Source organism: Cannabis sativa, chromosome 2 (genome assembly GCF_029168945.1).
Source record: "Cannabis sativa cultivar Pink pepper isolate KNU-18-1 chromosome 2, ASM2916894v1, whole genome shotgun sequence".
In the NCBI taxonomy this organism is placed as follows: Eukaryota; Viridiplantae; Streptophyta; class Magnoliopsida; order Rosales; family Cannabaceae; genus Cannabis; species Cannabis sativa.
The window spans coordinates 86,039,717-86,061,514 of NC_083602.1; the positions used below are offsets into that span (position 1 = coordinate 86,039,717).

General features: G+C 36.2%; 2 protein-coding genes across 2 annotated transcripts; both read right to left on the reverse strand.

The window, feature by feature from the left end:
• Positions 1-13,587: 13,587 nt before the first annotated feature.
• Positions 13,588-16,545, reverse strand: LOC133035146 (uncharacterized). The gene is made up of 2 exons (XM_061110956.1): positions 14,805-16,545; positions 13,588-14,694 (listed from the first exon to the last, which is right to left on the reverse strand). Exon 1 carries the CDS (start codon positions 16,117-16,119, stop codon positions 15,511-15,513), a length of 609 nt encoding a protein of 202 aa, XP_060966939.1. The 5' UTR covers positions 16,120-16,545; the 3' UTR covers positions 13,588-14,694; positions 14,805-15,510.
• A 2,611-nt stretch (positions 16,546-19,156) lies between these two features.
• LOC133035147 (uncharacterized) lies at positions 19,157-21,564 on the reverse strand. The gene is made up of 2 exons (XM_061110957.1): positions 21,515-21,564; positions 19,157-20,164 (listed from the first exon to the last, which is right to left on the reverse strand). The coding sequence occupies exon 2, from the start codon at positions 19,799-19,801 to the stop codon at positions 19,250-19,252; it is 552 nt and encodes a 183-aa protein (XP_060966940.1). The 5' UTR covers positions 19,802-20,164; positions 21,515-21,564; the 3' UTR covers positions 19,157-19,249.
• Between the last annotated feature and the right edge of the window lie 234 nt (positions 21,565-21,798).

Here is a 21,798-nt window from a genome sequence, read left to right on the forward strand (position 1 = left end):
TATATAATAACAAAATGCATTCTCAAATTACAGCCGGCCTCCTTTTCAAAAAAAAAAAAAAAAATTACAGCTGGCCCTACAACTTTTTTTATTATTTTTTTTGCCATACATTAATACAAATTAATAAAATAATTATTATTTAAAAAAAAAAACTGTAAAGTGCTTTTAGTGACGCGCAATGCGCGTTGGTATATATTTTTTCAGTCTCTCCTAGAGTGACTCCATAGGTGAATATTTTTAATTAAAAAAAAACATAAAATTATCTTTAGTGACACTTCACATTTTTAGTGACTCAAATTATAGGACACTAACATTAAATTTTAGAGACTAATTGTGCATGTCACTAAAAATTATTTTTAAACTTTTAGTGACCCGCACAAATGTGCGTGTCACTAAAGGGTGTCACTAAATGGCAAATTTGTAGTAGTGAGAATGTTCTCAACTAGAATGGGGACCATGGATCTATATGCTGAACTTCCAATAAGTGAACCAAATTTACCAAGTAAATTCCTACTTATTAATTCTTCGTTGAATCCACTCTTAGAACTTAGAATTGCACTCTCAGACTTATATAGAGCATGTTGTATGTTCCACGATATCAATATACTATCTCATTTAACCATTGTTATAATCTTATTGTGATTTAAAGATCCTCTATATAGATGATTTACATCGAGATGGGATTTCTTTACCGTTCTCACCCCTCAATGTATTTTGCCCCTTAAAACACTTAGCTACCTGTAAATGGTGTTTAGTGATCTAATAATTAGTCAGTTAAACAAGAGCTCATCCATTTACTTCTATTTGCTAAGCTCGAAGGGAATCATCACTTGACTTCTATACACCAGTAGAAGCTATAGATTCCATATTTATGTTCAGCACTCCCACTCAATCATACTATCATGTTCCCAAAATATACGTATCACCCTGACCCAAAAGTAGGCTTAATTAATAAATCAAAGAACATGAATAGCACTCCTGAGTTGAGCCTAAGCATATCAGGATTTAGATTCTTTTAATCTTAAGATCAACTACTGATATTGACTTGGAAAGATATGTATAACGGTAAGTTTGTAATATATCTTAACTTAGTTGCAATATCGGTCCAGTCCAATGTATACTCCATACATTCGAAACTACTATACTTTACTAATGTCCTGGAAAGAACATAACACTTACTCCAAGTGTAAGTACACATCATCCCTGATTATCACATTACTGTAAATCCAATAACACTGATGAAACAGGGACCAAAACTTTTGATTCATATGATCACAATCACATTCCACTGTGCTGACGATACTGTAATTGTGAATAAACATATGATCTAGATTTAACTGATTCTGTGTGTATGAATGTAATAAACATATTAAACCATTAGCATGTAGAATTCATGCAAGCATCAATCACTTCAAATTTCTTATATTGATAACTAATCAGATTGTAAAGAGTTTTATTTAGGGCATAAAACCCAACAAACTCCCACTTGCACTAATATAAAACAAACTGTGCAAATAGGTCAATCTGATGTCTTGATCTTTACATCAAGTGTAGTATATTTGAATCCACCCAAACTTCTGGAAACTAGTTCATAAAAACTCTTATGAAACATCCTTTACTATATGCTTTACTTATCAAGGGATACTGAAATCTTTACTGTTTTAAAAGTACATCTGAATTAACAGAAGACATATCTCTCATATTTTAAAATATGTAATTGAGATAATATAGTTTAGACTTATCTTCAGTGATATAACTTTCTGGTATTTTCGAATAGACCAAGTTACAATTCTTCTCTGGTAGAGCTTGAATTATTATTCAATAATTCCTCCACCCCCAAAGTAAGCACCATCTCAAGAATTTCGAAATTAGATGGTGAGATACAAAGACAACTGATACACAGTTCCTTAATATCTAACATATAGATCACTTTCATAAATCCTTCTTGAATATCTTCTAATGTTCGCTATTTGATTACATCTCAGATAGCTCCCACTCAATAGCAGATGTCTGGTTAAATAATACTTTTAACCTCTGATTGTTTAGAGAGTTACCTAGTTGTGACTTTTGTATTAGTCTGAAACTTTAAGTTAAGACTAAGTCATCAACATAGCAGACTAGTATTTTGAAGTGAAAAATACATGCCAGAGATTAAAGTAATCAAAATTAAGATACCATCAAATTTTATGAGGATTAAGAATTCTTGGTTCAAGTCATTTGAATGGACTGAACTAGAGTTCTTTATCTTATTCTCATAATTCTGATAAGCTATTCCTATCCATGTGAATGGTTAGATTTGCTTTTCAGTAGTGTTCTTAAGTACCTATCACAAGTATCAACCTAATGAAGATGGGTATAGAACTTTAAAATTCTCCCACTCAATTAAGGTAGTGTGAAACTTTAACAAAGAACTTTCAAAGGTATCAAACTTTTACTTACAACAGTAAAAAACGAAATGGAACATACAATCAAGATCAAGAATTTATATTGACAATCACTACTACAATCTAAGCCTTTAGCTTCCCTTTTTTCAATCCAATTTATAAAAAGGGAAGCTAAAGGGGGTGAAAATATCTGCATTGACATTTAGAGGCGGTTTTTTGGTAAAAACCGTAGGTATAGAATGTATATATATCTACGCCGTCGGTTGGGGGTTGGGAAAAATCAGGGTTTTTTTATATAATCCTATGGCGTCGGTTATTAGGTATTAACCGACGCCATAGGTGCCACCTTTATTCGACACGTGGCACCTATGGCGTCGGTTAATACCTAATAACCGACGCCATAGGGTTATATATCAGACCCTTTCTGCTTCGTCTTCCTCACTTCCTCATTTCACACCTTGCTGAGCACGAAGAACACCCACCCACAGCAGCCCCAAACCCACGAAAAAACCCTCGCCAACCACCACTAAAACAACCTCATTCTCCCTCATTTCTTAACCATTTTACCCCATTTTTGTCTTAAAATCTTCTATTTTCAATACCTAAACCTATACTGTAAAAAAGTTTAGTTTTTTTCCCCTCTATATACCAAACCGAACCTATTATAAAGAAAGGTGGTGGGTATAACTCCGGCCACCGATTTTAGCGGAGAAAACGTTGAGTCTCAACGTCCATTAAGGTATAAATATGCTTTCTATTCATTTTATTTATGTACATTGGTATTATTTCGTTTTTGTAAATTTTTTTAGAATTTTTTTTATTTTATTAATATTATATTGTGTGTGTTCTAGAGGTGGTGGGATTTTTGTAGCATTTTATCGCCGGATTGCGTTTATAAGGTAAATATTTATTAACTTGATATATAATATATATGTATATATTTTGTGTTTTATTATTGAATATGTGTTTATATATATCTTGTGTGTATATACTATTTGTGTATTTTGTGTATTTCTATTGTATATATATTTGTTGTGAATGAGAATGAGAGGTAGTAGGAATTTAATTAGTTTAGAGATAAAGTTTTTAAAATAATGGTAGTGTGAATATATAATTGATTATATATGTATATATATTTATATGTTATTTTTTAAAAAATTAACTATGGAAATTAGTAACTAGCTAGTAACTTGCTACTTTGTTTAATAACTAGTAAGTAATTTAATAATTAAAATTTTAAATTGGTTGTATATTGCATTATGTTATTGGTTGTGTGCTAATATTTGAGGGTCGACATATTTCGGTGTTGATCGGATTTGCAATAGGTATATCCATCCACTAACCTTTTGTTAGTATAAATAATTATCAATGCATGCTTAGTTGAGTTTGAATATCTTAAATATTCATCCGCAGTGAAGTAGGTTCTGCGAATACATGTACTGCGGTCGGATGGGTGGATAAATTTTGTATTGTTTATGTTAGTTTCTTTGTTCTGTATTGTTATATTTGTTTTGTTTGTACTGCGGTCGGATGGGTGGATAAATTTTGTATTGTTTATGTTAGTTTCTTTGTTCTGTATTGTTATATTTGTTTTGTTTGTTACTTTAGGCACTTTTAAAATTTTTGGGAACGTCCAATTACGGTAGTTATGCTTTGCCAAAATTTCAGTAGAATTTGGATCAAATTTTATTATAAAAAACATAAATGTTAAAGGAAAAGTACATAACATAAATAACTAGGTTATTACTCGCTAGTTGTAAGAAATTAAGTGACATAACACATTCATATTTGACTCAAAACATGTTCGTGTTAGTAGGTCTTTATATTTGACTCAAAACATGTTCGTGAAATTAGGTGACATTTGTTTTGTTTGTTACTTTAGGCACTTGTCTTGTATAATCTAATTGATGTGTCTATGCATTTATTATACTTAGTAGGTCTTTATATTTGACTCATAACATGTTCGTGTTAGTACCATGATTATCAATGTCAAAGTTCATATTTGAAAGGTTCTCAAATTTTGTTTATTAATGGTATTAGGAAAATGTTATTAATAGATTTAAATTTTTTGGAAACGTTCAATTATAGTCGTTATGCTAACGAAATTTTGGTAGAATTAGGATAATATTTGATTTTTGTTTCTCTTAAACTTGGTTGTTAGGATTTTATCGGAAGTGACTTTATCGGAAGTCAAGTACATAATTTTTGGTATAAGGTATGTTTTCTTTAACTTACTTTTATAAGAATATTTTTTATATATATTTAGATAATCCTTAAATACTTAAAGTAATTTTCGAATAATATTAATACATAGGATAGATATTGTTGAGTGTTAATGATAGATATAGTAAGATAAAAAAAATACAAAAATATTGGGATAATATACTAATTATTATACAAAACATAACTTAAAAAATTATAAAAATAATAATAATATACTAGAAAAATACAAACCCATATTATAAAATTTAAATGTATAAAAATATTAAATTACATAAAAATTAAAATATTACACATTATTTTATTATTCAATAAACTAATTATTATACAAAACATAACTTAAATTCTGGGTCCCTACCCATGTACGTGTCCGGTCTCGGGTCCGGGACCAAGACCGGGGTTTAATCTTAGATCCCAGTCCCAGTCCTGGGTCCTAATTTTTGTTCTAATTTAGAGTTTGGGCCCCTAATCTAGGTCTTGGTACTGGGTCCAGGTCTGAGTCTCCAATCCTGGTCCGGGTCTGGGTCCAAGTCCGCGTCAGGGTTTGGGTTTGTGTCCCGAGTCCCGATCTGAGTTTTTATTCGAGTCCGTGTCCCGGTCCGGGTTTGGGTCTGGGTCCTATTCAAATTCTAGTTCCCGGACTCAAACCTAGACTCGGACTGGGACTTAGGTCTGGGTACATGCCTGGGTTTGGGTTTGATTCGAGGTCCGAGTCTGGGTCTGGGTTTAAGTCCGGGTATGGGTCCTAAATTCAAACACTGACTATGAGTCACGTCCAAGCCCCGGGTCCCCGTCTAGTTCCACTTTGGGTCCAGGTCCCAGTCCCAGTCCAAGGTCATGGTCTGGATCCGGGATTGGGTCTTGGGTCTTGGTCCCGATTCGATGCCCATTTCCCGAGTCTAGGTCCCTCATCTGGGTCAAGGTCCGAGGTCTTGGTCCGAGTTTAAGAGCCGGTCGGGGTTAAACTCCTGGTCCGAGTCTGGGTTCAGGTTCCGATCTAGGTTTGGGTCATGATTTGGGTTCGAGTCTTGGTCCAGGTTTGGGTTTGAGTCTCGAGTTATGATCTGGGTCTGGGTTCCGAGGCGTAGGTCCAGGTCTGGGTCCTACGTCTCAGTCTGGGTCCATGTTCGGGTTTGGGTCATAGTCCTAGTTTTGATTTTGATTCAGTGTTTGGGTTCAGGTTTGGGTCTGGGTTTGGGTCGGGGTCTGAGTCCTGGTTTGAGTTTGGGGTCTGAGTCCGGGTTTAGGTCATTGTCTGGGGGTTTTGATCTCGGTTTGGGTTTGGGTTTAGGTCTTTGTCCAGGTCCTACTCCTAGTTCGGTTCTAGTTCCATTTGCGATTCTGAGTTCGAGTTTGGATTTGAGTTCGGGTCGGAGTTCGAGTCCTAGTCTGAGTTTGGGTTCAGGTTCGAATTTCAGTCTAGGTCCAGATCAAGCTCCAAGTGTGGGTTTGCATACTTGATCTTGGTCTAGGTCGGGTCCGAGTCCAAAGTTCCAATCCCGATCTGAGTCTAGATTCAATTTTGGGTCTATGTCCTTGGTTCTGATCCTGGTCTGGGTTCGAGCTTGGGTCCGGGTCACGGTCAAGCGTTCGGTCTGATTCTAGGTGTGGGTGATTGAGTTCGGGTCCGAGTCTGTGTTTGGGTTTGTGTCCAAGTCTGGACCCCGATCTAGGTCTAGGTTCGGGTCCAGGTCCAAGTTCAGGTCCCGAGTGCGGCTCCAAGTTTTTGTCTGGGTTAGGATCTCGGTCCAAATCTAGGTCCAGCATTTCGACCCCAGTCTGGTTCTTGGTCCGAGTCCAGGTTCGTATCCGGATCCCTATCTAGGTCCAAGTTTGTGTTTGGGATCGGGTCCCAGATTTAGGTCCAGGTCCGGTCTCAATTTCGGTCCGGGTACGCGACCGTGTTCGGGCCGAGTTCCGGTCTCAATTTTGGTACGAGGCTAGGTACGTGTTCGGTTTTAGGTCTGGGTCCGGCTCCTGGTCACGATCTTAGTCTTGTTCTAGGGTCCTGGTTCGGCGATTCATTTTCAAGTTCTAATTTTGGGTCCCAGGTCTAGGTCTGGGTTTGGGTTTGGTTCTTCGTCGAGGTTCTAGTCCTAGTCTGAGTCCCAAATCTAGATACTCACTACTCGTCTGTTCTAGGCCCCGTTACCCGAATCCCGAGTCAAGATCTGGATCACTGTCACGCGTCTCGGTCTTGTTCTGGTTCAGGTCCCAGCTCCCATTTCTGAGTTTGGGTTCAGGATCGAGACTGGGGTGCAGTTCTAGGTCCCGACCCTAGTTCTGTGTCCCTAGTCTTGTTCCATGTTTGGGTCTGAGTTCAGGTTCGAGTTCGGCTCTCGAGTCCGGGTTTGGGTTGGGATCGGGTCTCCGGCTACCAATTCAGGTCTAGGTCGGATTTGGAGTCCGTGTCCTCGTCCGGTTACTTGCTTTTGGATCTACGTTTCAATTATGATTCCAAGTCGATGTCCTAGTTCCGGTTTTGGTTCGAATTTCGGGTCACGAGAGTGTTGGAATTTATTTTACCAGATCTTAGATCTACTCACGAAGTATGTTGTTTAAACATCCTAAATATGAACTTTCTAAAACAATAAATTAAACACATATAAAGTTAAGAAAACCTTACATTGATGCGGCGGAATTTATGTCTCCTTCCACTCGGATCTCTAACCCTTGATTTCTTTTACGTAGCGAGTATAATCAAGATCCGAGCCCGAATGTCCTTCTTCTTCAAGTTTGATCCTTCACGAGTCTTCCAATCTATGATTGAGTTACTGCTTGCTGTGTGTGGGCACTCACTCTTTCACTAGGGTCACGAAAAAGATGAAGGGAAAAGAGAGAGGGATTTCGGCCAGGTATAGAAAGTGGGGAAGGCTCAGTTTTTACGAAGAGAGAAATTTCGTCGCATTACTAATGAAAGCATGTTATTTTGGTGTGAGCCATCACTTTCTATTTATAGGCAACTACTAGGTTTAGGTTAGGATTTATTTGGTATTAAAATAATGAAAATATTAATTTGAAAAACCAACTTAAGTGGCCGGCCATGGTGTAGTATTGGGCCTCACTTAATTTTGCAGTTACCAAATTTTATCTCTATTTTCTCAAAAACGCCAATTTTCCAATTCTAACCTTTTAAATGCCAAAACTAATTATTTAATAACTAAAATAGATTATTAAATAATATTGTCATTTAATTTAATTATTAATTAGACATATAAAGTCCATTAATAAATAAATAAACCTAGAAAACTCCTTTCTTTACAATTTCACCCCTGCTTAGTGAAAATTCATAAAATTAGACATAGTCTAACTATAGAATTATAATTGATTAATCACGAATCAATTAATGAGTCATACAAGCAGAATGTTCTCAACTAGAATGGGGACCATGGATCTATATGCTGAGCTTCCAATAAGTGAACCAAATTTACCAAGTAAATTCCTACTTATTAATTCTTCGTTGAATCCACTCTTAGAACTTAGAATTGCACTCTCAGACGTATATAGAGCATGTTGTATGTTCCACGATATCAATATACTATCTCATTTAACCATTGTTATAATCTTATTGTGATTTAAAGATCCTCTATATAGATGATTTACATCGAGATGGGATTTCTTTACCGTTCTCACCCCTCAATGTATTTTGCCCCTTAAAACACTTAGCTACCTGTAAATGGTGTTTAGTGATCTAATAATTAGTCAGTTAAACAAGAGCTCATCCATTTACTTCTATTTGCTAAGCTCGAAGGGAATCATCACTTGACTTCTATACACCAGTAGAAGCTATAGATTCCATATTTATGTTCAGCACTCCCACTCAATCATACTATCATGTTCCCAAAATATACGTATCACCCTGACCCAAAAGTAGGCTTAATTAATAAATCAAAGAACATGAATAGCACTCCTGAGTTGAGCCTAAGCATATCAGGATTTAGATTCTTTTAATCTTAAGATCAACTACTGATATTGACTTGGAAAGATATGTATAACGGTAAGTTTGTAATATATCTTAACTTAGTTGCAATATCGGTCCAGTCCAATGTATACTCCATACATTCGAAACTACTATACTTTACTAATGTCCTGGAAAGAACATAACACTTACTCCAAGTGTAAGTACACATCATCCCTGATTATCACATTACTGTAAATCCAATAACACTGATGAAACAGGGACCAAAACTTTTGATTCATATGATCACAATCACATTCCACTGTGTTGACGATACTGTAATTGTGAATAAACATATGATCTAGATTTAACTGATTCTGTGTGTATGAATGTAATAAACATATTAAACCATTAGCATGTAGAATTCATGCAAGCATCAATCACTTCAAATTTCTTATATTGATAACTAATCAGATTGTAAAGAGTTTTATTTAGGGCATAAAACCCAACAAACTCCCACTTGCACTAATATAAAACAAACTGTGCAAATAGGTCAATCTGATGTCTTGATCTTTACATCAAGTGTAGTATATTTGAATCCACCCAAACTTCTGGAAACTAGTTCATAAAAACTCTTATGAAACATCCTTTACTATATGCTTTACTTATCAAGGGATACTGAAATCTTTACTGTTTTAAAAGTACATCTGAATTAACAGAAGACATATCTCTCATATTTTAAAATATGTAATTGAGATAATATAGTTTAGACTTATCTTCAGTGATATAACTTTCTGGTATTTTCGAATAGACCAAGTTACAATTCTTCTCTGGTAGAGCTTGAATTATTATTCAATAATTCCTCCACCCCCAAAGTAAGCACCATCTCAAGAATTTCGAAATTAGATGGTGAGATACAAAGACAACTGATACACAGTTCCTTAATATCTAACATATAGATCACTTTCATAAATCCTTCTTGAATATCTTCTAATGTTCGCTATTGGATTACATCTCAGATAGCTCCCACTCAATAGCAGATGTCTGGTTAAATAATACTTTTAACCTCTGATTGTTTAGAGAGTTACCTAGTTGTGACTTTTGTATTAGTCTGAAACTTTAAGTTAAGATTAAGTCATCAACATAGCAGACTAGTATTTTGAAGTGAAAAATACATGCCAGAGATTAAAGTAATCAAAATTAAGATACCATCAAATTTTATGAGGATTAAGAATTCTTGGTTCAAGTCATTTGAATGGACTGAACTAGAGTTCTTTATCTTATTCTCATAATTCTGATAAGCTATTCCTATCCATGTGAATGGTTAGATTTGCTTTTCAGTAGTGTTCTTAAGTACCTATCACAAGTATCAACCTAATGAAGATGGGTATAGAACTTTAAAATTCTCCCACTCAATTAAGGTAGTGTGAAACTTTAACAAAGAACTTTCAAAGGTATCAAACTTTTACTTACAACAGTAAAAAACGAAATGGAACATACAATCAAGATCAAGAATTTATATTGACAATATATAGCTGACTCATTATATTACTTCCATGTTTAAACAAGATATGTGTTTCATAGGGAATTGTGGAATGGACTCCACCCCTAAGAATATACATATAGGGTACTTGTGGATAACCTCCACCCCTAAGTATATAGAGATTATGATCCACCCCTAAAGGTTGTAAAGATCATGATTCTCTTAATGTGATAGAGTTTATGTGGAGTTGAATACTATCCAGAGTTCATTAGATATAAAAGATCGTTGAACTACATAGTTTTCTTAACTTTTCTCCACCCCTATCGGCATCATAAGATCCTTTTAGTAAACAAATTCTTAATAATTGTATGAGAATTAACAATTATTGATAAACATAGAAATAATTTCTAGTGTTTATATAATATAGGGAATTGTGGAATGGACTCCACCCCTAAGAATATACATATAGGGTACTTGTGGATAACCTCCACCCCTAAGTATATAGAGATTATGATCCACCCCTAAAGGTTGTAAGGATCATGATTCTCTTAGTGTGATAGAGTTTATGTGGAGTTGAATACTATCCAGAGTTCATTAGATATAAAAGATCGTTGAACTACATAGTTTTCTTAACTTTTCTCCACCCCTATCAGATCATAAGATCCTTTTAGTAAACAAATTCTTAATAATTGTATGAGAATTAACAATTATTGATAAACATAGAAATAATTTCTAGTGTTTATATAATATAACTCTATGAAGAGTTGTAAATATTATAGAATTTGCATCAATAATAAAAACACTTACACATACAAACATACAAATATAATGTGGTAATAATTGATGAAGATAAATTAAATGAAGCTCAATCTCATAAATTGCAATCGTGATTTCGAAAATAAAACTTTATTAATAAAAAAAAATGTATTGCACAATATGAGAGAAACAGGGATAAATATCCCTGACTAAAATTTGAAATCCAAATTGTCTTTAAACTAAAACAATTAATTCAAAAAATTGAAGAGCTTCATCTTCATCTGGACGATTTCACCCTTGGTCCAGCTTTCTGATCCAACTCTATTGAGTTCAAGTAGCTTGGCCTACAAGAAGAAGAAAACAAATAAACAAAGTTTAGTCCAGAATCATAAATCCAATTGGATAATAATTCACTAAAACTTTTAAAGTTTATAAATGGAAATACCTTGTTTCTTTGCAAGAAGTTTAGGACACTGGGGTTTCCAATGACCTTTCTCATTGCAGTAGAAACACTTTCTTTTAAGTGTAGCATCACCGGAAGGAGCAGCCTTTTTATTGGCTTTTGTTCGCTTCTTAGTGTTGTGCCACTTCCTCTTCGATTTGGGCTTTGAAGCAGAGGCAACATTTGCTTCAGGTTTGATCGTCCCATTACCATTCCCAGGATTGTGAGGTTTACTCCCTTTCTTCTTGGGTCCTCCAATCAAATTTTCATAAGTTTGAAGGTCATTGACTAATTCATGAAAGTCAATTTCCTTCTTATTCATGACATAATTTGATGTGTATGGTAGAAATGCTGGAGTCAGGCTATTCAAGATAAGACTAACTTGAGTAGCACTGTCCATTTCAGCACCATGATCCTGGGCTTCTTAGAAATAACTGGACATAAGGAGAACATGATCACGCATGTTTTGATGAGGTTCCATCCGTGCGTTAATGTACTTCTTAGTCGCGTCAAAGCGTGACTGAAGTGATGCCTTACCGAATAGCTCATTCAACTTCGTCATAACTTCAGCAGCCTCCTCGGTTTTAGAAAACCGAGTTTTGAGGGTGTCAACCATGCTAGAAAGCATAAAGTATAGAGCTTTGTCATTTGCTTTTTGCCAACGCTCATACTTTTCTTTCACAGCTTTGGATGCATTATCCCCAGGCACTTCAGGTGACGGCTCAGTCAAAACAAACAAGGCACTTTCTCCTATGAGAGCAATATTAATGTTCTCATTCCACTTATTAAAGTTAGATCCATTCAGTTTGTTTTCAGTCAACAGTGATAACATGGGATTCATTTTGATAATACAGGATACTACAAAATAATAGAAATCAACAAATAGAAATTAATAATGGTTTAACACACAAAATCAATTCAGAAATTATAAGCGCATAGCAAGTAGGTATGATATGAGAAAATACTTAAAAATTCAATCCTAAATAATTTCCAAGGTTTTTCAACAAACTGATATCAGTGTCCCGTTTAGGCGAGAGTCAAAGCTACCATCCATTGAATAGAGTTGTCAGCTCATCTAAAATGTTAAACATTCTAGCAACCTTTTATTCGATCAAGATTGGAATTCAGCGTTGTCCCGTTTAGGCGAGAGTCAAGGCTATTCTATCTCATGAGCTTCTACCATTGTTTCGCAATTTGCAAGTCAAATATGGTCGCCACCATTAGGGTGATCTATACCATATAAAACACTTACAAACCACTTATCATGCGAGATTAAACGGTGCGAAATTGCTAATGAACGTTCCTCCATTAGGGAGGATTACTCACTAAAACAAACGCAGTGTAAAACCCACAATGGAGATCGAATATCTTAATAATAATAAAGCTCATTCTTTAAAATGTATTTTCTTTATTATTCTAATAAATAAAATTCTAAATTAAGAATTAAAATTCAAAAATAAGAATTTAATATAATATTTATAAAATTGTACTTAGATGGTGATTGAAATAAAATTAATTATTTCCATCTTAGTAATAATCTTAAATATAAATATTAAGGAAATTAATTTAAGTTGAATTAAATTAAATTAATTAGCAACTTAAAAATTTCCTTTGAGAATATATTTATTGAGTTCGAAAATATAAAGTATATAAAAGATATACAATTTTCAAAAATAATAAAAATAAGAAAAGTAATACTTCAAGCAAAAATATCACCTATCTAGATTTTCTTTTGACTAGTTAATTCAATTTCTAATAATATATATTTTAAATTCATTTATTTTAAATTAATCAATTAAATGAAAAAATCATTGATTGTAGTTGGTCCAAGAATTAATTAAAATAAATAATTAATTTCCAACTCAATCTATTTTTCAAAATAAATTATTCGAAAATATTGCATAAATAAAGTGCAAATTTCGAAATTGATTAATAAAATAAAGAAAAATATATATATTTTGAAAATTATTTAAATTTAAGTTGAAAAATTAAATTTCAACCTAAAAATAATTTTCTATTTAATTAAGTGTCATGAAAAAATCAATAAATATTTAAGTATCATGATGAAAATCAACTTAGATATTTAGATTTTTCAAGTTAATTAAATGTATTAAATTCAAGAAATAATAATTAAGTGTAGAGAAGACTTAATTATTAATTTCTATTTAATACTAGGAAAAATATACTTAATAAAATTGTACCAAAATTAATTATTTAAATAATTAATTTGTCACGACCCGAGCCCTAGGCTGTGGCAGATGTGTAATATCCATAACTTGGGTGGTCAAAGGTCACACTTTGACCCTTGTAAGAAAATAAAGCTTATAAATGATCCTTTTATTTATATTACAAAATACTGATTTAAAAGAATGGATTAACTCCTATATTAATAAAAATATATTAGTAATAAAATCAGGACCACTCATCAATATAAAAGAACAGTAATATTCCCACAGTTATGTAATCACCAAATAGATAGATTTAATAAGTCAATAAAATACCAAAATAATACCTAGCATCCATCATTTCCATTTCTAACTAGTACATAGCTAATTTAAGTCATCCAGACCATCCGTTTGTTCTTAAATACAAAATCAGTCTCATTAGAAGGTGAAAGAGTAAAATATGACTAAACTAATAACGACATTCCTTTCCCAACGGTACCATCCTCATCCACTAGCATCAAACTGAGTTCCTGGAATAGGAGAAAATAGGGGGTGAGCTTATAAAGCCCAGTAGGAAAACAACTAATATCAAAGGACCCTTGGTTTAATAAAATTCCTGCATGGTTAGCTTTATAAAAATAAAATGTCTCATCAACAGTATGAATATGTACAAAAAAAATAGAGAGACCACAAATAATCACAAATCAAACGTCAAATGCATATCACACCGTCCACTAGACCCCTAGCTCTCAATACCAAATCATAGAAAACGACATCCAAAACCGGGTAGTCGCATCTGATATCCACCATAAATAACGGGGCTCAGATTTAATTCACTCCCTGTACAGATTCTAGGTCTTTCACCTACAGGTGAGTGCACACCTGATCTACCTATGATGACACAGAGACTAGGTCGTGAAACAACAATATGCATCGAACATGATCAACATGGCTCTCATCAATATAACCAAAGCAGGCAAATAATAAGCATAACAAAAGAACATATTCCTTTTTATTTTCTAGAAAATTCGGCAGCATAACAACTGTATTTTGAATAAACCCAAAAATCATAACCTGCATAAATATTTGCATACAAAAATATATTTGGCACTCGGTGCCCCAGAACAGTCCAGAAAATATGCAGATTAAGTTTTCAATTTTTCAAACAATTTTGTAAATCGTAAAAAATTAGAATATGTCTAATGTTCTACAACGCATATAAAAATCAAGTCCAAAAATCAAGTTGAGTCCCTACCTCTCCCGAGTTGTTAAACTTTTTTCCAAAAGACGATCTTAAGCTCTCAAGTCTCGAGCTCCCATTGTTTAGTCCAAACTTACATATTACTCTCACATATACAATCAAATGATTAAATAATTATCATCATCGCATTCTACATTCAAAACCGAGTCCAACGACATATAATATGACTATATTTAAAATTTGGGATTCCGAAACCTCACCTAAGCGGTGCACATTAACAATCGGTGGCGGTAAAAATTGGTGTACCGGAAATGTCGCCGAAAATAGGAGTAGTATATATCAAAACGACCACCTCGACGAGTAGATCACACTCATGCCAACCGTTTGTCAAAACGGTACACGAGGTCACCGGAAAGTCGCCGGAAAGGCGAGCTACAAAAATGTCACCGGAAAAAGTTGCGAACCGGGAAAAATGGTTTAGTGTAGGTTGTTCTCCTCGACGAGCTGAGTGTAGTGGTGAAAATCTCTCGTCAAACGGACGCCGGAGGTGACCGGAAAACCCGTTCAAAGTTTGAAATCCCAAACTTTGACTTGCGATCCCGAGTCAACGGCGGCGAGAGGAGCGGCGCCGCTTGGGGAGTGAGGTCGCCGGCACTTGGGCTTTCGACTTGTCCGGCGCGTTGGGTCGGGCGGTGGCCGGAGGTGGGTCGCCGGAGTGTGGTGGTTATGGAGGTTTATGGGTTTTTATTTTTGGTATTTTAAAGAGAGAGAGAATGAGAAATATAGATAGAGAGTGAGGGGGACGAGATGCTCTGTATGCATTCAAAATAATTTTTTTTTTTTTTACATACATATATATATTATTTTATTATTATTTTATATATATATATAAACCCATTTGACTCGGTCAAACCGAGTCTTTTCATTCTCCCCTCCTTAAAGAAATTTCGTCCCGAAATTTTTAAAGTACAACTTCAAGTTGAAAATTAAACAAATGAGGATACTTCATATACATCTCGGACTCTATCTCCCAAGTAGCTTCGTCTTCCCTGTGGTTCCTCCATAAGACCTTGACTACTGGAATCTCTCTGTTCCTTAACACTTTTAGCTCTCTCGCCAAGATTTTGACAGGTTGCTCTTCATAAGTCACATCTTCCTGAAGAGGGATTGCCTCATACTCAATAACATGTGACGGATCTGGAGTATACTTCCTCAACATAGACACATGGAACACATTATGAACATGTCCCAACCGTCCTGGTAAGTTTAATCGATAAGCGACCTCCCCAATCCTCTCGATAACCTCAAAAGGTCCAATATACCTCGGGGCTAGCTTACCCTTCACTCCAAATCTCGTTACGCCACGCATAGGAGTAACTTTCAAGAAGACATAATCACCAACATTAAACTCAACTTCCCGTCGATGGAGATCGGCATAGCTTTTTTGACGACTCTGAACAACCTTAAGTCTTTCTTGGATTCCCTTAATCTTTTCAGTGGTACTAGTGATAATCTGGGGTCCAATGGTGACATGCTCATCCGGTTTACCCAACACAATGGCGATCTGCATGGTCTCCCATATAAGGCCTCATAAGGAGCCATGCCTATACTGGCTTGGTAGCTGTTGTTGTATGTGAATTCCACTAGTGACAAATGTTCTCCCCAACTACCTCCAAAATCCAAAACACAAGAGCGAAGCATGTCTTCCAAAGTCTGTATGGTCCTCTCAGACTGTCCATCTGTCTGTGGATGATGGGCAGTACTCAAGTGAAGTTCAGTCCCTAAGGCTTGCTGCAAGGCCTTCCAAAACCTTGATGTAAATCGAGGATCTCTATCAGAAACAATGCTTGAAGGCACTCCATGTAGTCGAACTATATTGTCTACATAAAGTCGAGCTAGCTTGGTAAGCTTGTAATCCTTCCTGATTGGAATAAAATGAGCAGACTTAGTCAAACGATCAACAATAACCCAAACAACCGTCATGCTTCAAAGGTGTCAATGGCAACCCAGTAACAAAGTCCATGGTAATCTTGTCCCACTTCCATTCTGGTATAGGCAAAGGCTGAAGTAAACCTGAGGGTCTCGATGCTCACCTTTACTTGCCGACATACTATACACTTAGCTACAAAGCTGGCCACATCTCTTTTCATTCCTTCCCACCAATATTGTCTCTTTAAATCTTGGTACATCTTTGTACTTCCGGGATGTACACGAATTTGGATCTATGGGCCTCAATCAAAATGGTCTCCCTAAGTTCGGGGATATCTGCAACAACTAGTCTTCCCATATGGTATAGGTACCCTTCACCATTAACCGTCCACCCATCTAGTTGCTCACCATCCCTGGATTCGGTTCCAAATAAGTCTTAATTACTCATCTTGCCACTGACGTTGCTTAACTTGTTGAAGTAGTACTGGTGTAGCCACTAAGTTAGAGATACAAGCTACTTCTTCCCCTTCATAGTATTGCAAGTTATAATCACCCATTGTGATTGTCCTTTTCCAGTCCTCAAGAGCCAAACATGCCAAAGTACTATGAGGCTTTCTACTTAGTGCATCGCCTACTACATTAGCTTTCCCAGGATGATCTTTGCAAAGTGAAATCATAGTCTTCCATATACTCAACCCATCTTCTTTGCCTCAAGTTCAAGTCCCTTTGAGTAAAAAGATACTTCAAGCTCTTATGATACGAGTATAACTCAAATTTTACGCCATATAAATAACATCTCCAAATTTTCAAGACAAAGATTACCGCAAAGAAGTTCTAGGTCATGTGTAGGGTAATTCTTCTCATGTGGTTTCAATTGTCGAGAAGCATAGGCAACCACCTTGCCGTTTTGCATGAGGACACCTCCTAATCCAAGACGAAGCATCGGTGAATACCACATATGGTTCCTCACTATTAGGAACGGTGAGAATGTGCGCCGAAGTTAATCTTTCCTTCAATTCTCTAAAAGCTTCTTCGCAACTATCATCCCACATAAACTTTACTTCTTTTCTTGTTAACTTCGTCAAAGGCATAGCAATTCGTGAGAAATTCTCTACAAAGCGACGGTAGTAGCCTGCCAACCCAAGAAAACTTCGAACTTCAGTGACATTCTTTGGTCTTTCCCACTGTAGAATAGAGTCTATCTTTGCAGGGTCAACAGTGATACCATCTTGAGAAATTACATGGCCCAAGAACTTGACTTCAGTCATCCAAAATTCACACTTCTCTTTCTTAGCGTATAATTGGTGATCTCTCAAGGTCTGTAACACTATTGACAAGTGTTCATCATGATCATCATGTGTCTTAGAATACACCAAGATATCATCAATGAATACCACCATAAATTTATCCAAGTAAGGTCTGAAGACTCTGTTCATAAGATACATAAATGCAGTAGGTGCATTCTTTAAGCCAAATAGCATCACCAAAAACTCAAAGTTTCCATAACGTGTCCTGAAAGCAATCTTAGGGATATCTTCTTCTCTAATCCTCAATTGATGATACTCTGTCCTCAGGTCAATCTTTGAAAAGAACTTTGAACCACCAAGTTGATCAAATAGTTCATCAATCCTCGGTAAAGGATATTTGTTTTTAATTGTCATCTGATTCAGCTTTCTATAGTCGACACAAAGTCGCAAAGTCCCATCAGCTTTCTTGGCAAACAAGACTGGAGCTCCCCATGGGGAAGTACTATGTCTGATGTAGCCCTCATCCATTAACTCCCCTAATTGTTTTTTCAATTCAACCAACTCTGCAGGTGCCATGCGATAAGGTGCAATAGAAACTGGTTGAGCTCCGGGAATCAAATCAATGCAAAACTCGATCTCCACATCGAGGTGGTAACCACAGTAAGTCCTCTGGAAACACATCCGGAAAACCACTAACCACTGATATCCAAGGGAACTGGTCTAGATTCCTAGACTCATCATCGATCGCAAACAGATTCCCATAACACTCTAAGTTTCTCTTTCCACCTAAACATGCCCTTAAGATAGGATTTTGTCTCACTGCACTCATGTTGGCTCGATAAACAATGAAATCACCACTAAGGGGTTAAAAGAGTCACTCTTTTACGTGAACAATCCACAATAGCTTGGTATTTAGACAACCAATCCATACCAAGAATTACATCAAATTGCCCCATAGGCAACACTAATAAGTTTCCAGACAACTTGTGTCCCTCGAACACAATACAAATTGACCTACATATGGTGGATACCTCACCATGTCCCCCCATAGGTACACTCAAATGCAATGCAGGACTAAAAGTTTCCCAACTCAAACCCAACATACTAGCAAACATCAAAGATATAAAGGAATGCGATGCACCCGTATCAAATAACACATGAGCCCAAGAGTGTGAGATAAGAACCATACCATCGACAACTCCCCAGTCAACACCGCCCGCACATCATCAACCCCAAGAGCGTAGGCTTGAGCGGATGACTTTGCTTTTGCCTTGCCCCTTCCCTGACTAGGGTAGCTTGTACTTGCACCAGACCCTCCACCTTGATTGTACCCTCTTTGACTCCCACTAGGAGCAGGAGTTTGGAAACCTTGTGAGTACCCCATGTTGAACCCTGAACCTTGTGGCCTGAACTCGATGTTGATGCGAGGCTTCTGGCCCGATTGGGGTGTGAAACCATAGGATGAAGACTGAGACTGGTTTGTCCTGGGCTGTCCATGAAAAGGAGTAGACTCTACATAGCTCCCTATGGGTCCCCCATGAGATGCTTGAAATCTTTGTTGTCGTTGCGGGCAATCTTTCTTCTTGTGACGTTGTTGACCACAACTGAAACACCCGTATGGTCCACTACGAGTCTTTCCAGATGAACCACTACTAGTGCTACCCCCACTAAATTGTTGTCCTTGGGACCACTGCCTTGATTCTTCTTGATCATCTTTCTGTCATTTCCTTTTCCTTTCCTTGTGTTCTTCTTCTCATTCCCTTCTACATGAGCCTCAGTTCGCAAGGCTGCTGTCACACACTCAGTCAAGTTGTTAAAGGTCAAAGGGGCTATTGGACCACGTATCGCAGGCCTCAAACGACGCATGAACTGTTCAATCACTAAGGGTTGATCAACAACACCAAGATATGCATAAGAGGATAGCTCTACAAACTTCATGTAAAATTCATTAACGGTCATATCCCCTTGTCTTAGACCATCAAATACTCCGATAAGAGCCCTCCCGTGAGATGGACTAAAATATTGTTCCCTGAAAACTTCCTCAAATTCTCGCCAAGTCATCCCATCAGTTTCCATTGTCCTGGACAAGGTCTCCCACCAATCATCGCACCACCCTCTAACTTGGACACAGCGAAAGTAACTTGGTATTCCTCAGGTGTTCCTATTGTGTTGAAATTTTTCTTTATCTGCCTCAACCACCTTTCAGCTACCATGGGATCTTGTCCACCCTCAAACTCAGGCACTTGGATTCGATGAAAGATCTGAAAATGATGACTTTGTCGAGCGGCAGGATCCATTTGTTGAGCGGGAATAGCTCTTAAGGCTTCGAGAAGGGCGTTCATAGGGAATTCAGCTTGTGGAGGTTGGACATTAGCTTGAGGGGCGTCTTCTCCAATCGTTCTCCTTGTCTTCTTTCCTTTTGGAGGCATTTTCTTAGGTCTGAGAACCAAAAGCTAATCAGTTAGTGAGGATTGGATGCTAATAATATAAATATGCCTTATACATATAAATACCAAGATATTTATTACTATTATTATTTAAAATAAATCTAAACTATTTGGTGACACACTCCGAGGTAATTAAACCCGGTGCTCTGATACCATTTTTCTGTCACGACCCGAGCCCTAGGCTGTGGCAGATGTGTAATATCCATAACTTGGGTGGTCAAAGGTCACACTTTGACCCTTGTAAGAAAATAAAGCTTATAAATGATCCTTTTATTTATATTACAAAATACTAATTTAAAAGAATGGATTAACTCCTATATTAATAAAAATATATTAGTAATAAAATCAGGACCACTCATCAATATAAAAGAACAGTAATATTCCCACAGTTATGTAATCACCAAATAGATAGATTTAATAAGTCAATAAAATACCAAAATAATACCTAGCATCCATCATTTCCATTTCTAACTAGTACATAGCTAATTTAAGTCATCCAGACCATCCGTTTGTTCTTAAATACAAAATCAGTCTCATTAGAAGGTGAAAGAGTAAAATATGACTAAACTAATAACGACATTCCTTTCCCAACGGTACCATCCTCATCCACTAGCATCAAACTGAGTTCATGGAATAGGAGAAAATAGGGGGTGAGCTTATAAAGCCCAGTAGGAAAACAACTAATATCAAAGGACCCTTGGTTTAATAAAATTCCTGCATGGTTAGCTTTATAAAAATAAAATGTCTCATCAACAGTATGAATATGTACAAAAAAAATAGAGAGACCACAAATAATCACAAATCAAACGTCAAATGCATATCACACCGTCCACTAGACCCCTAGCTCTCAATACCAAATCATAGAAAACGACATCCAAAACCGGGTAGTCGCATCTGATATCCACCATAAATAACGGGGCTCAGATTTAATTCACTCCCTGTACAGATTCTAGGTCTTTCACCTACAGGTGAGTGCACACCTGATCTACCTATGATGACACAGAGACTAGGTCGTGAAACAACAATATGCATCGAACATGATCAACATGGCTCTCATCAATATAACCAAAGCAGGCAAATAATAAGCATAACAAAAGAACATATTCCTTTTTATTTTCTAGAAAATTCCTAAGAAGATAACAACTGTATTTTGAATAAACCCAAAAATCATAACCTGCATAAATATTTGCATACAAAAATATATTTGGCACTCGGTGCCCCAGAACAGTCCAGAAAATATGCAGATTAAGTTTTCAATTTTTCAAACAATTTTGTAAATCGTAAAAAATTAGAATATGTCTAATGTTCTACAACGCATATAAAAATCAAGTTGAGTCCCTACCTCTCCCGAGTTGTTAAACTTTTTTCCAAAAGACGATCTTAAGCTCTCAAGTCTCGAGCTCCCATTGTTTAGTCCAAACTTACATATTACTCTCACCTATACAATCAAATGATTAAATAATTATCATCATCGCATTCTACATTCAAAACCGAGTCCAACGACATATAATATGACTATATTTAAAATTTGGGATTCCGAAACCTCACCTAAGCGGTGCACATTAACAATCGGTGGCGGTAAAAATTGGTGTACCGGAAATGTCGCCGAAAATAGGAGTAGTATAT

What these genes read in the sequence shown, in the direction of transcription:
- LOC133035146 (XM_061110956.1), bottom strand. Translation starts at nt 16,119, where the DNA reads ATGCAGATCGCCATTGTGTTGGGTAAACCGGATGAGCATGTCACCATT.
- LOC133035147 (XM_061110957.1), bottom strand. Translation starts at nt 19,801, where the DNA reads ATGGAAACTGATGGGATGACTTGGCGAGAATTTGAGGAAGTTTTCAGG.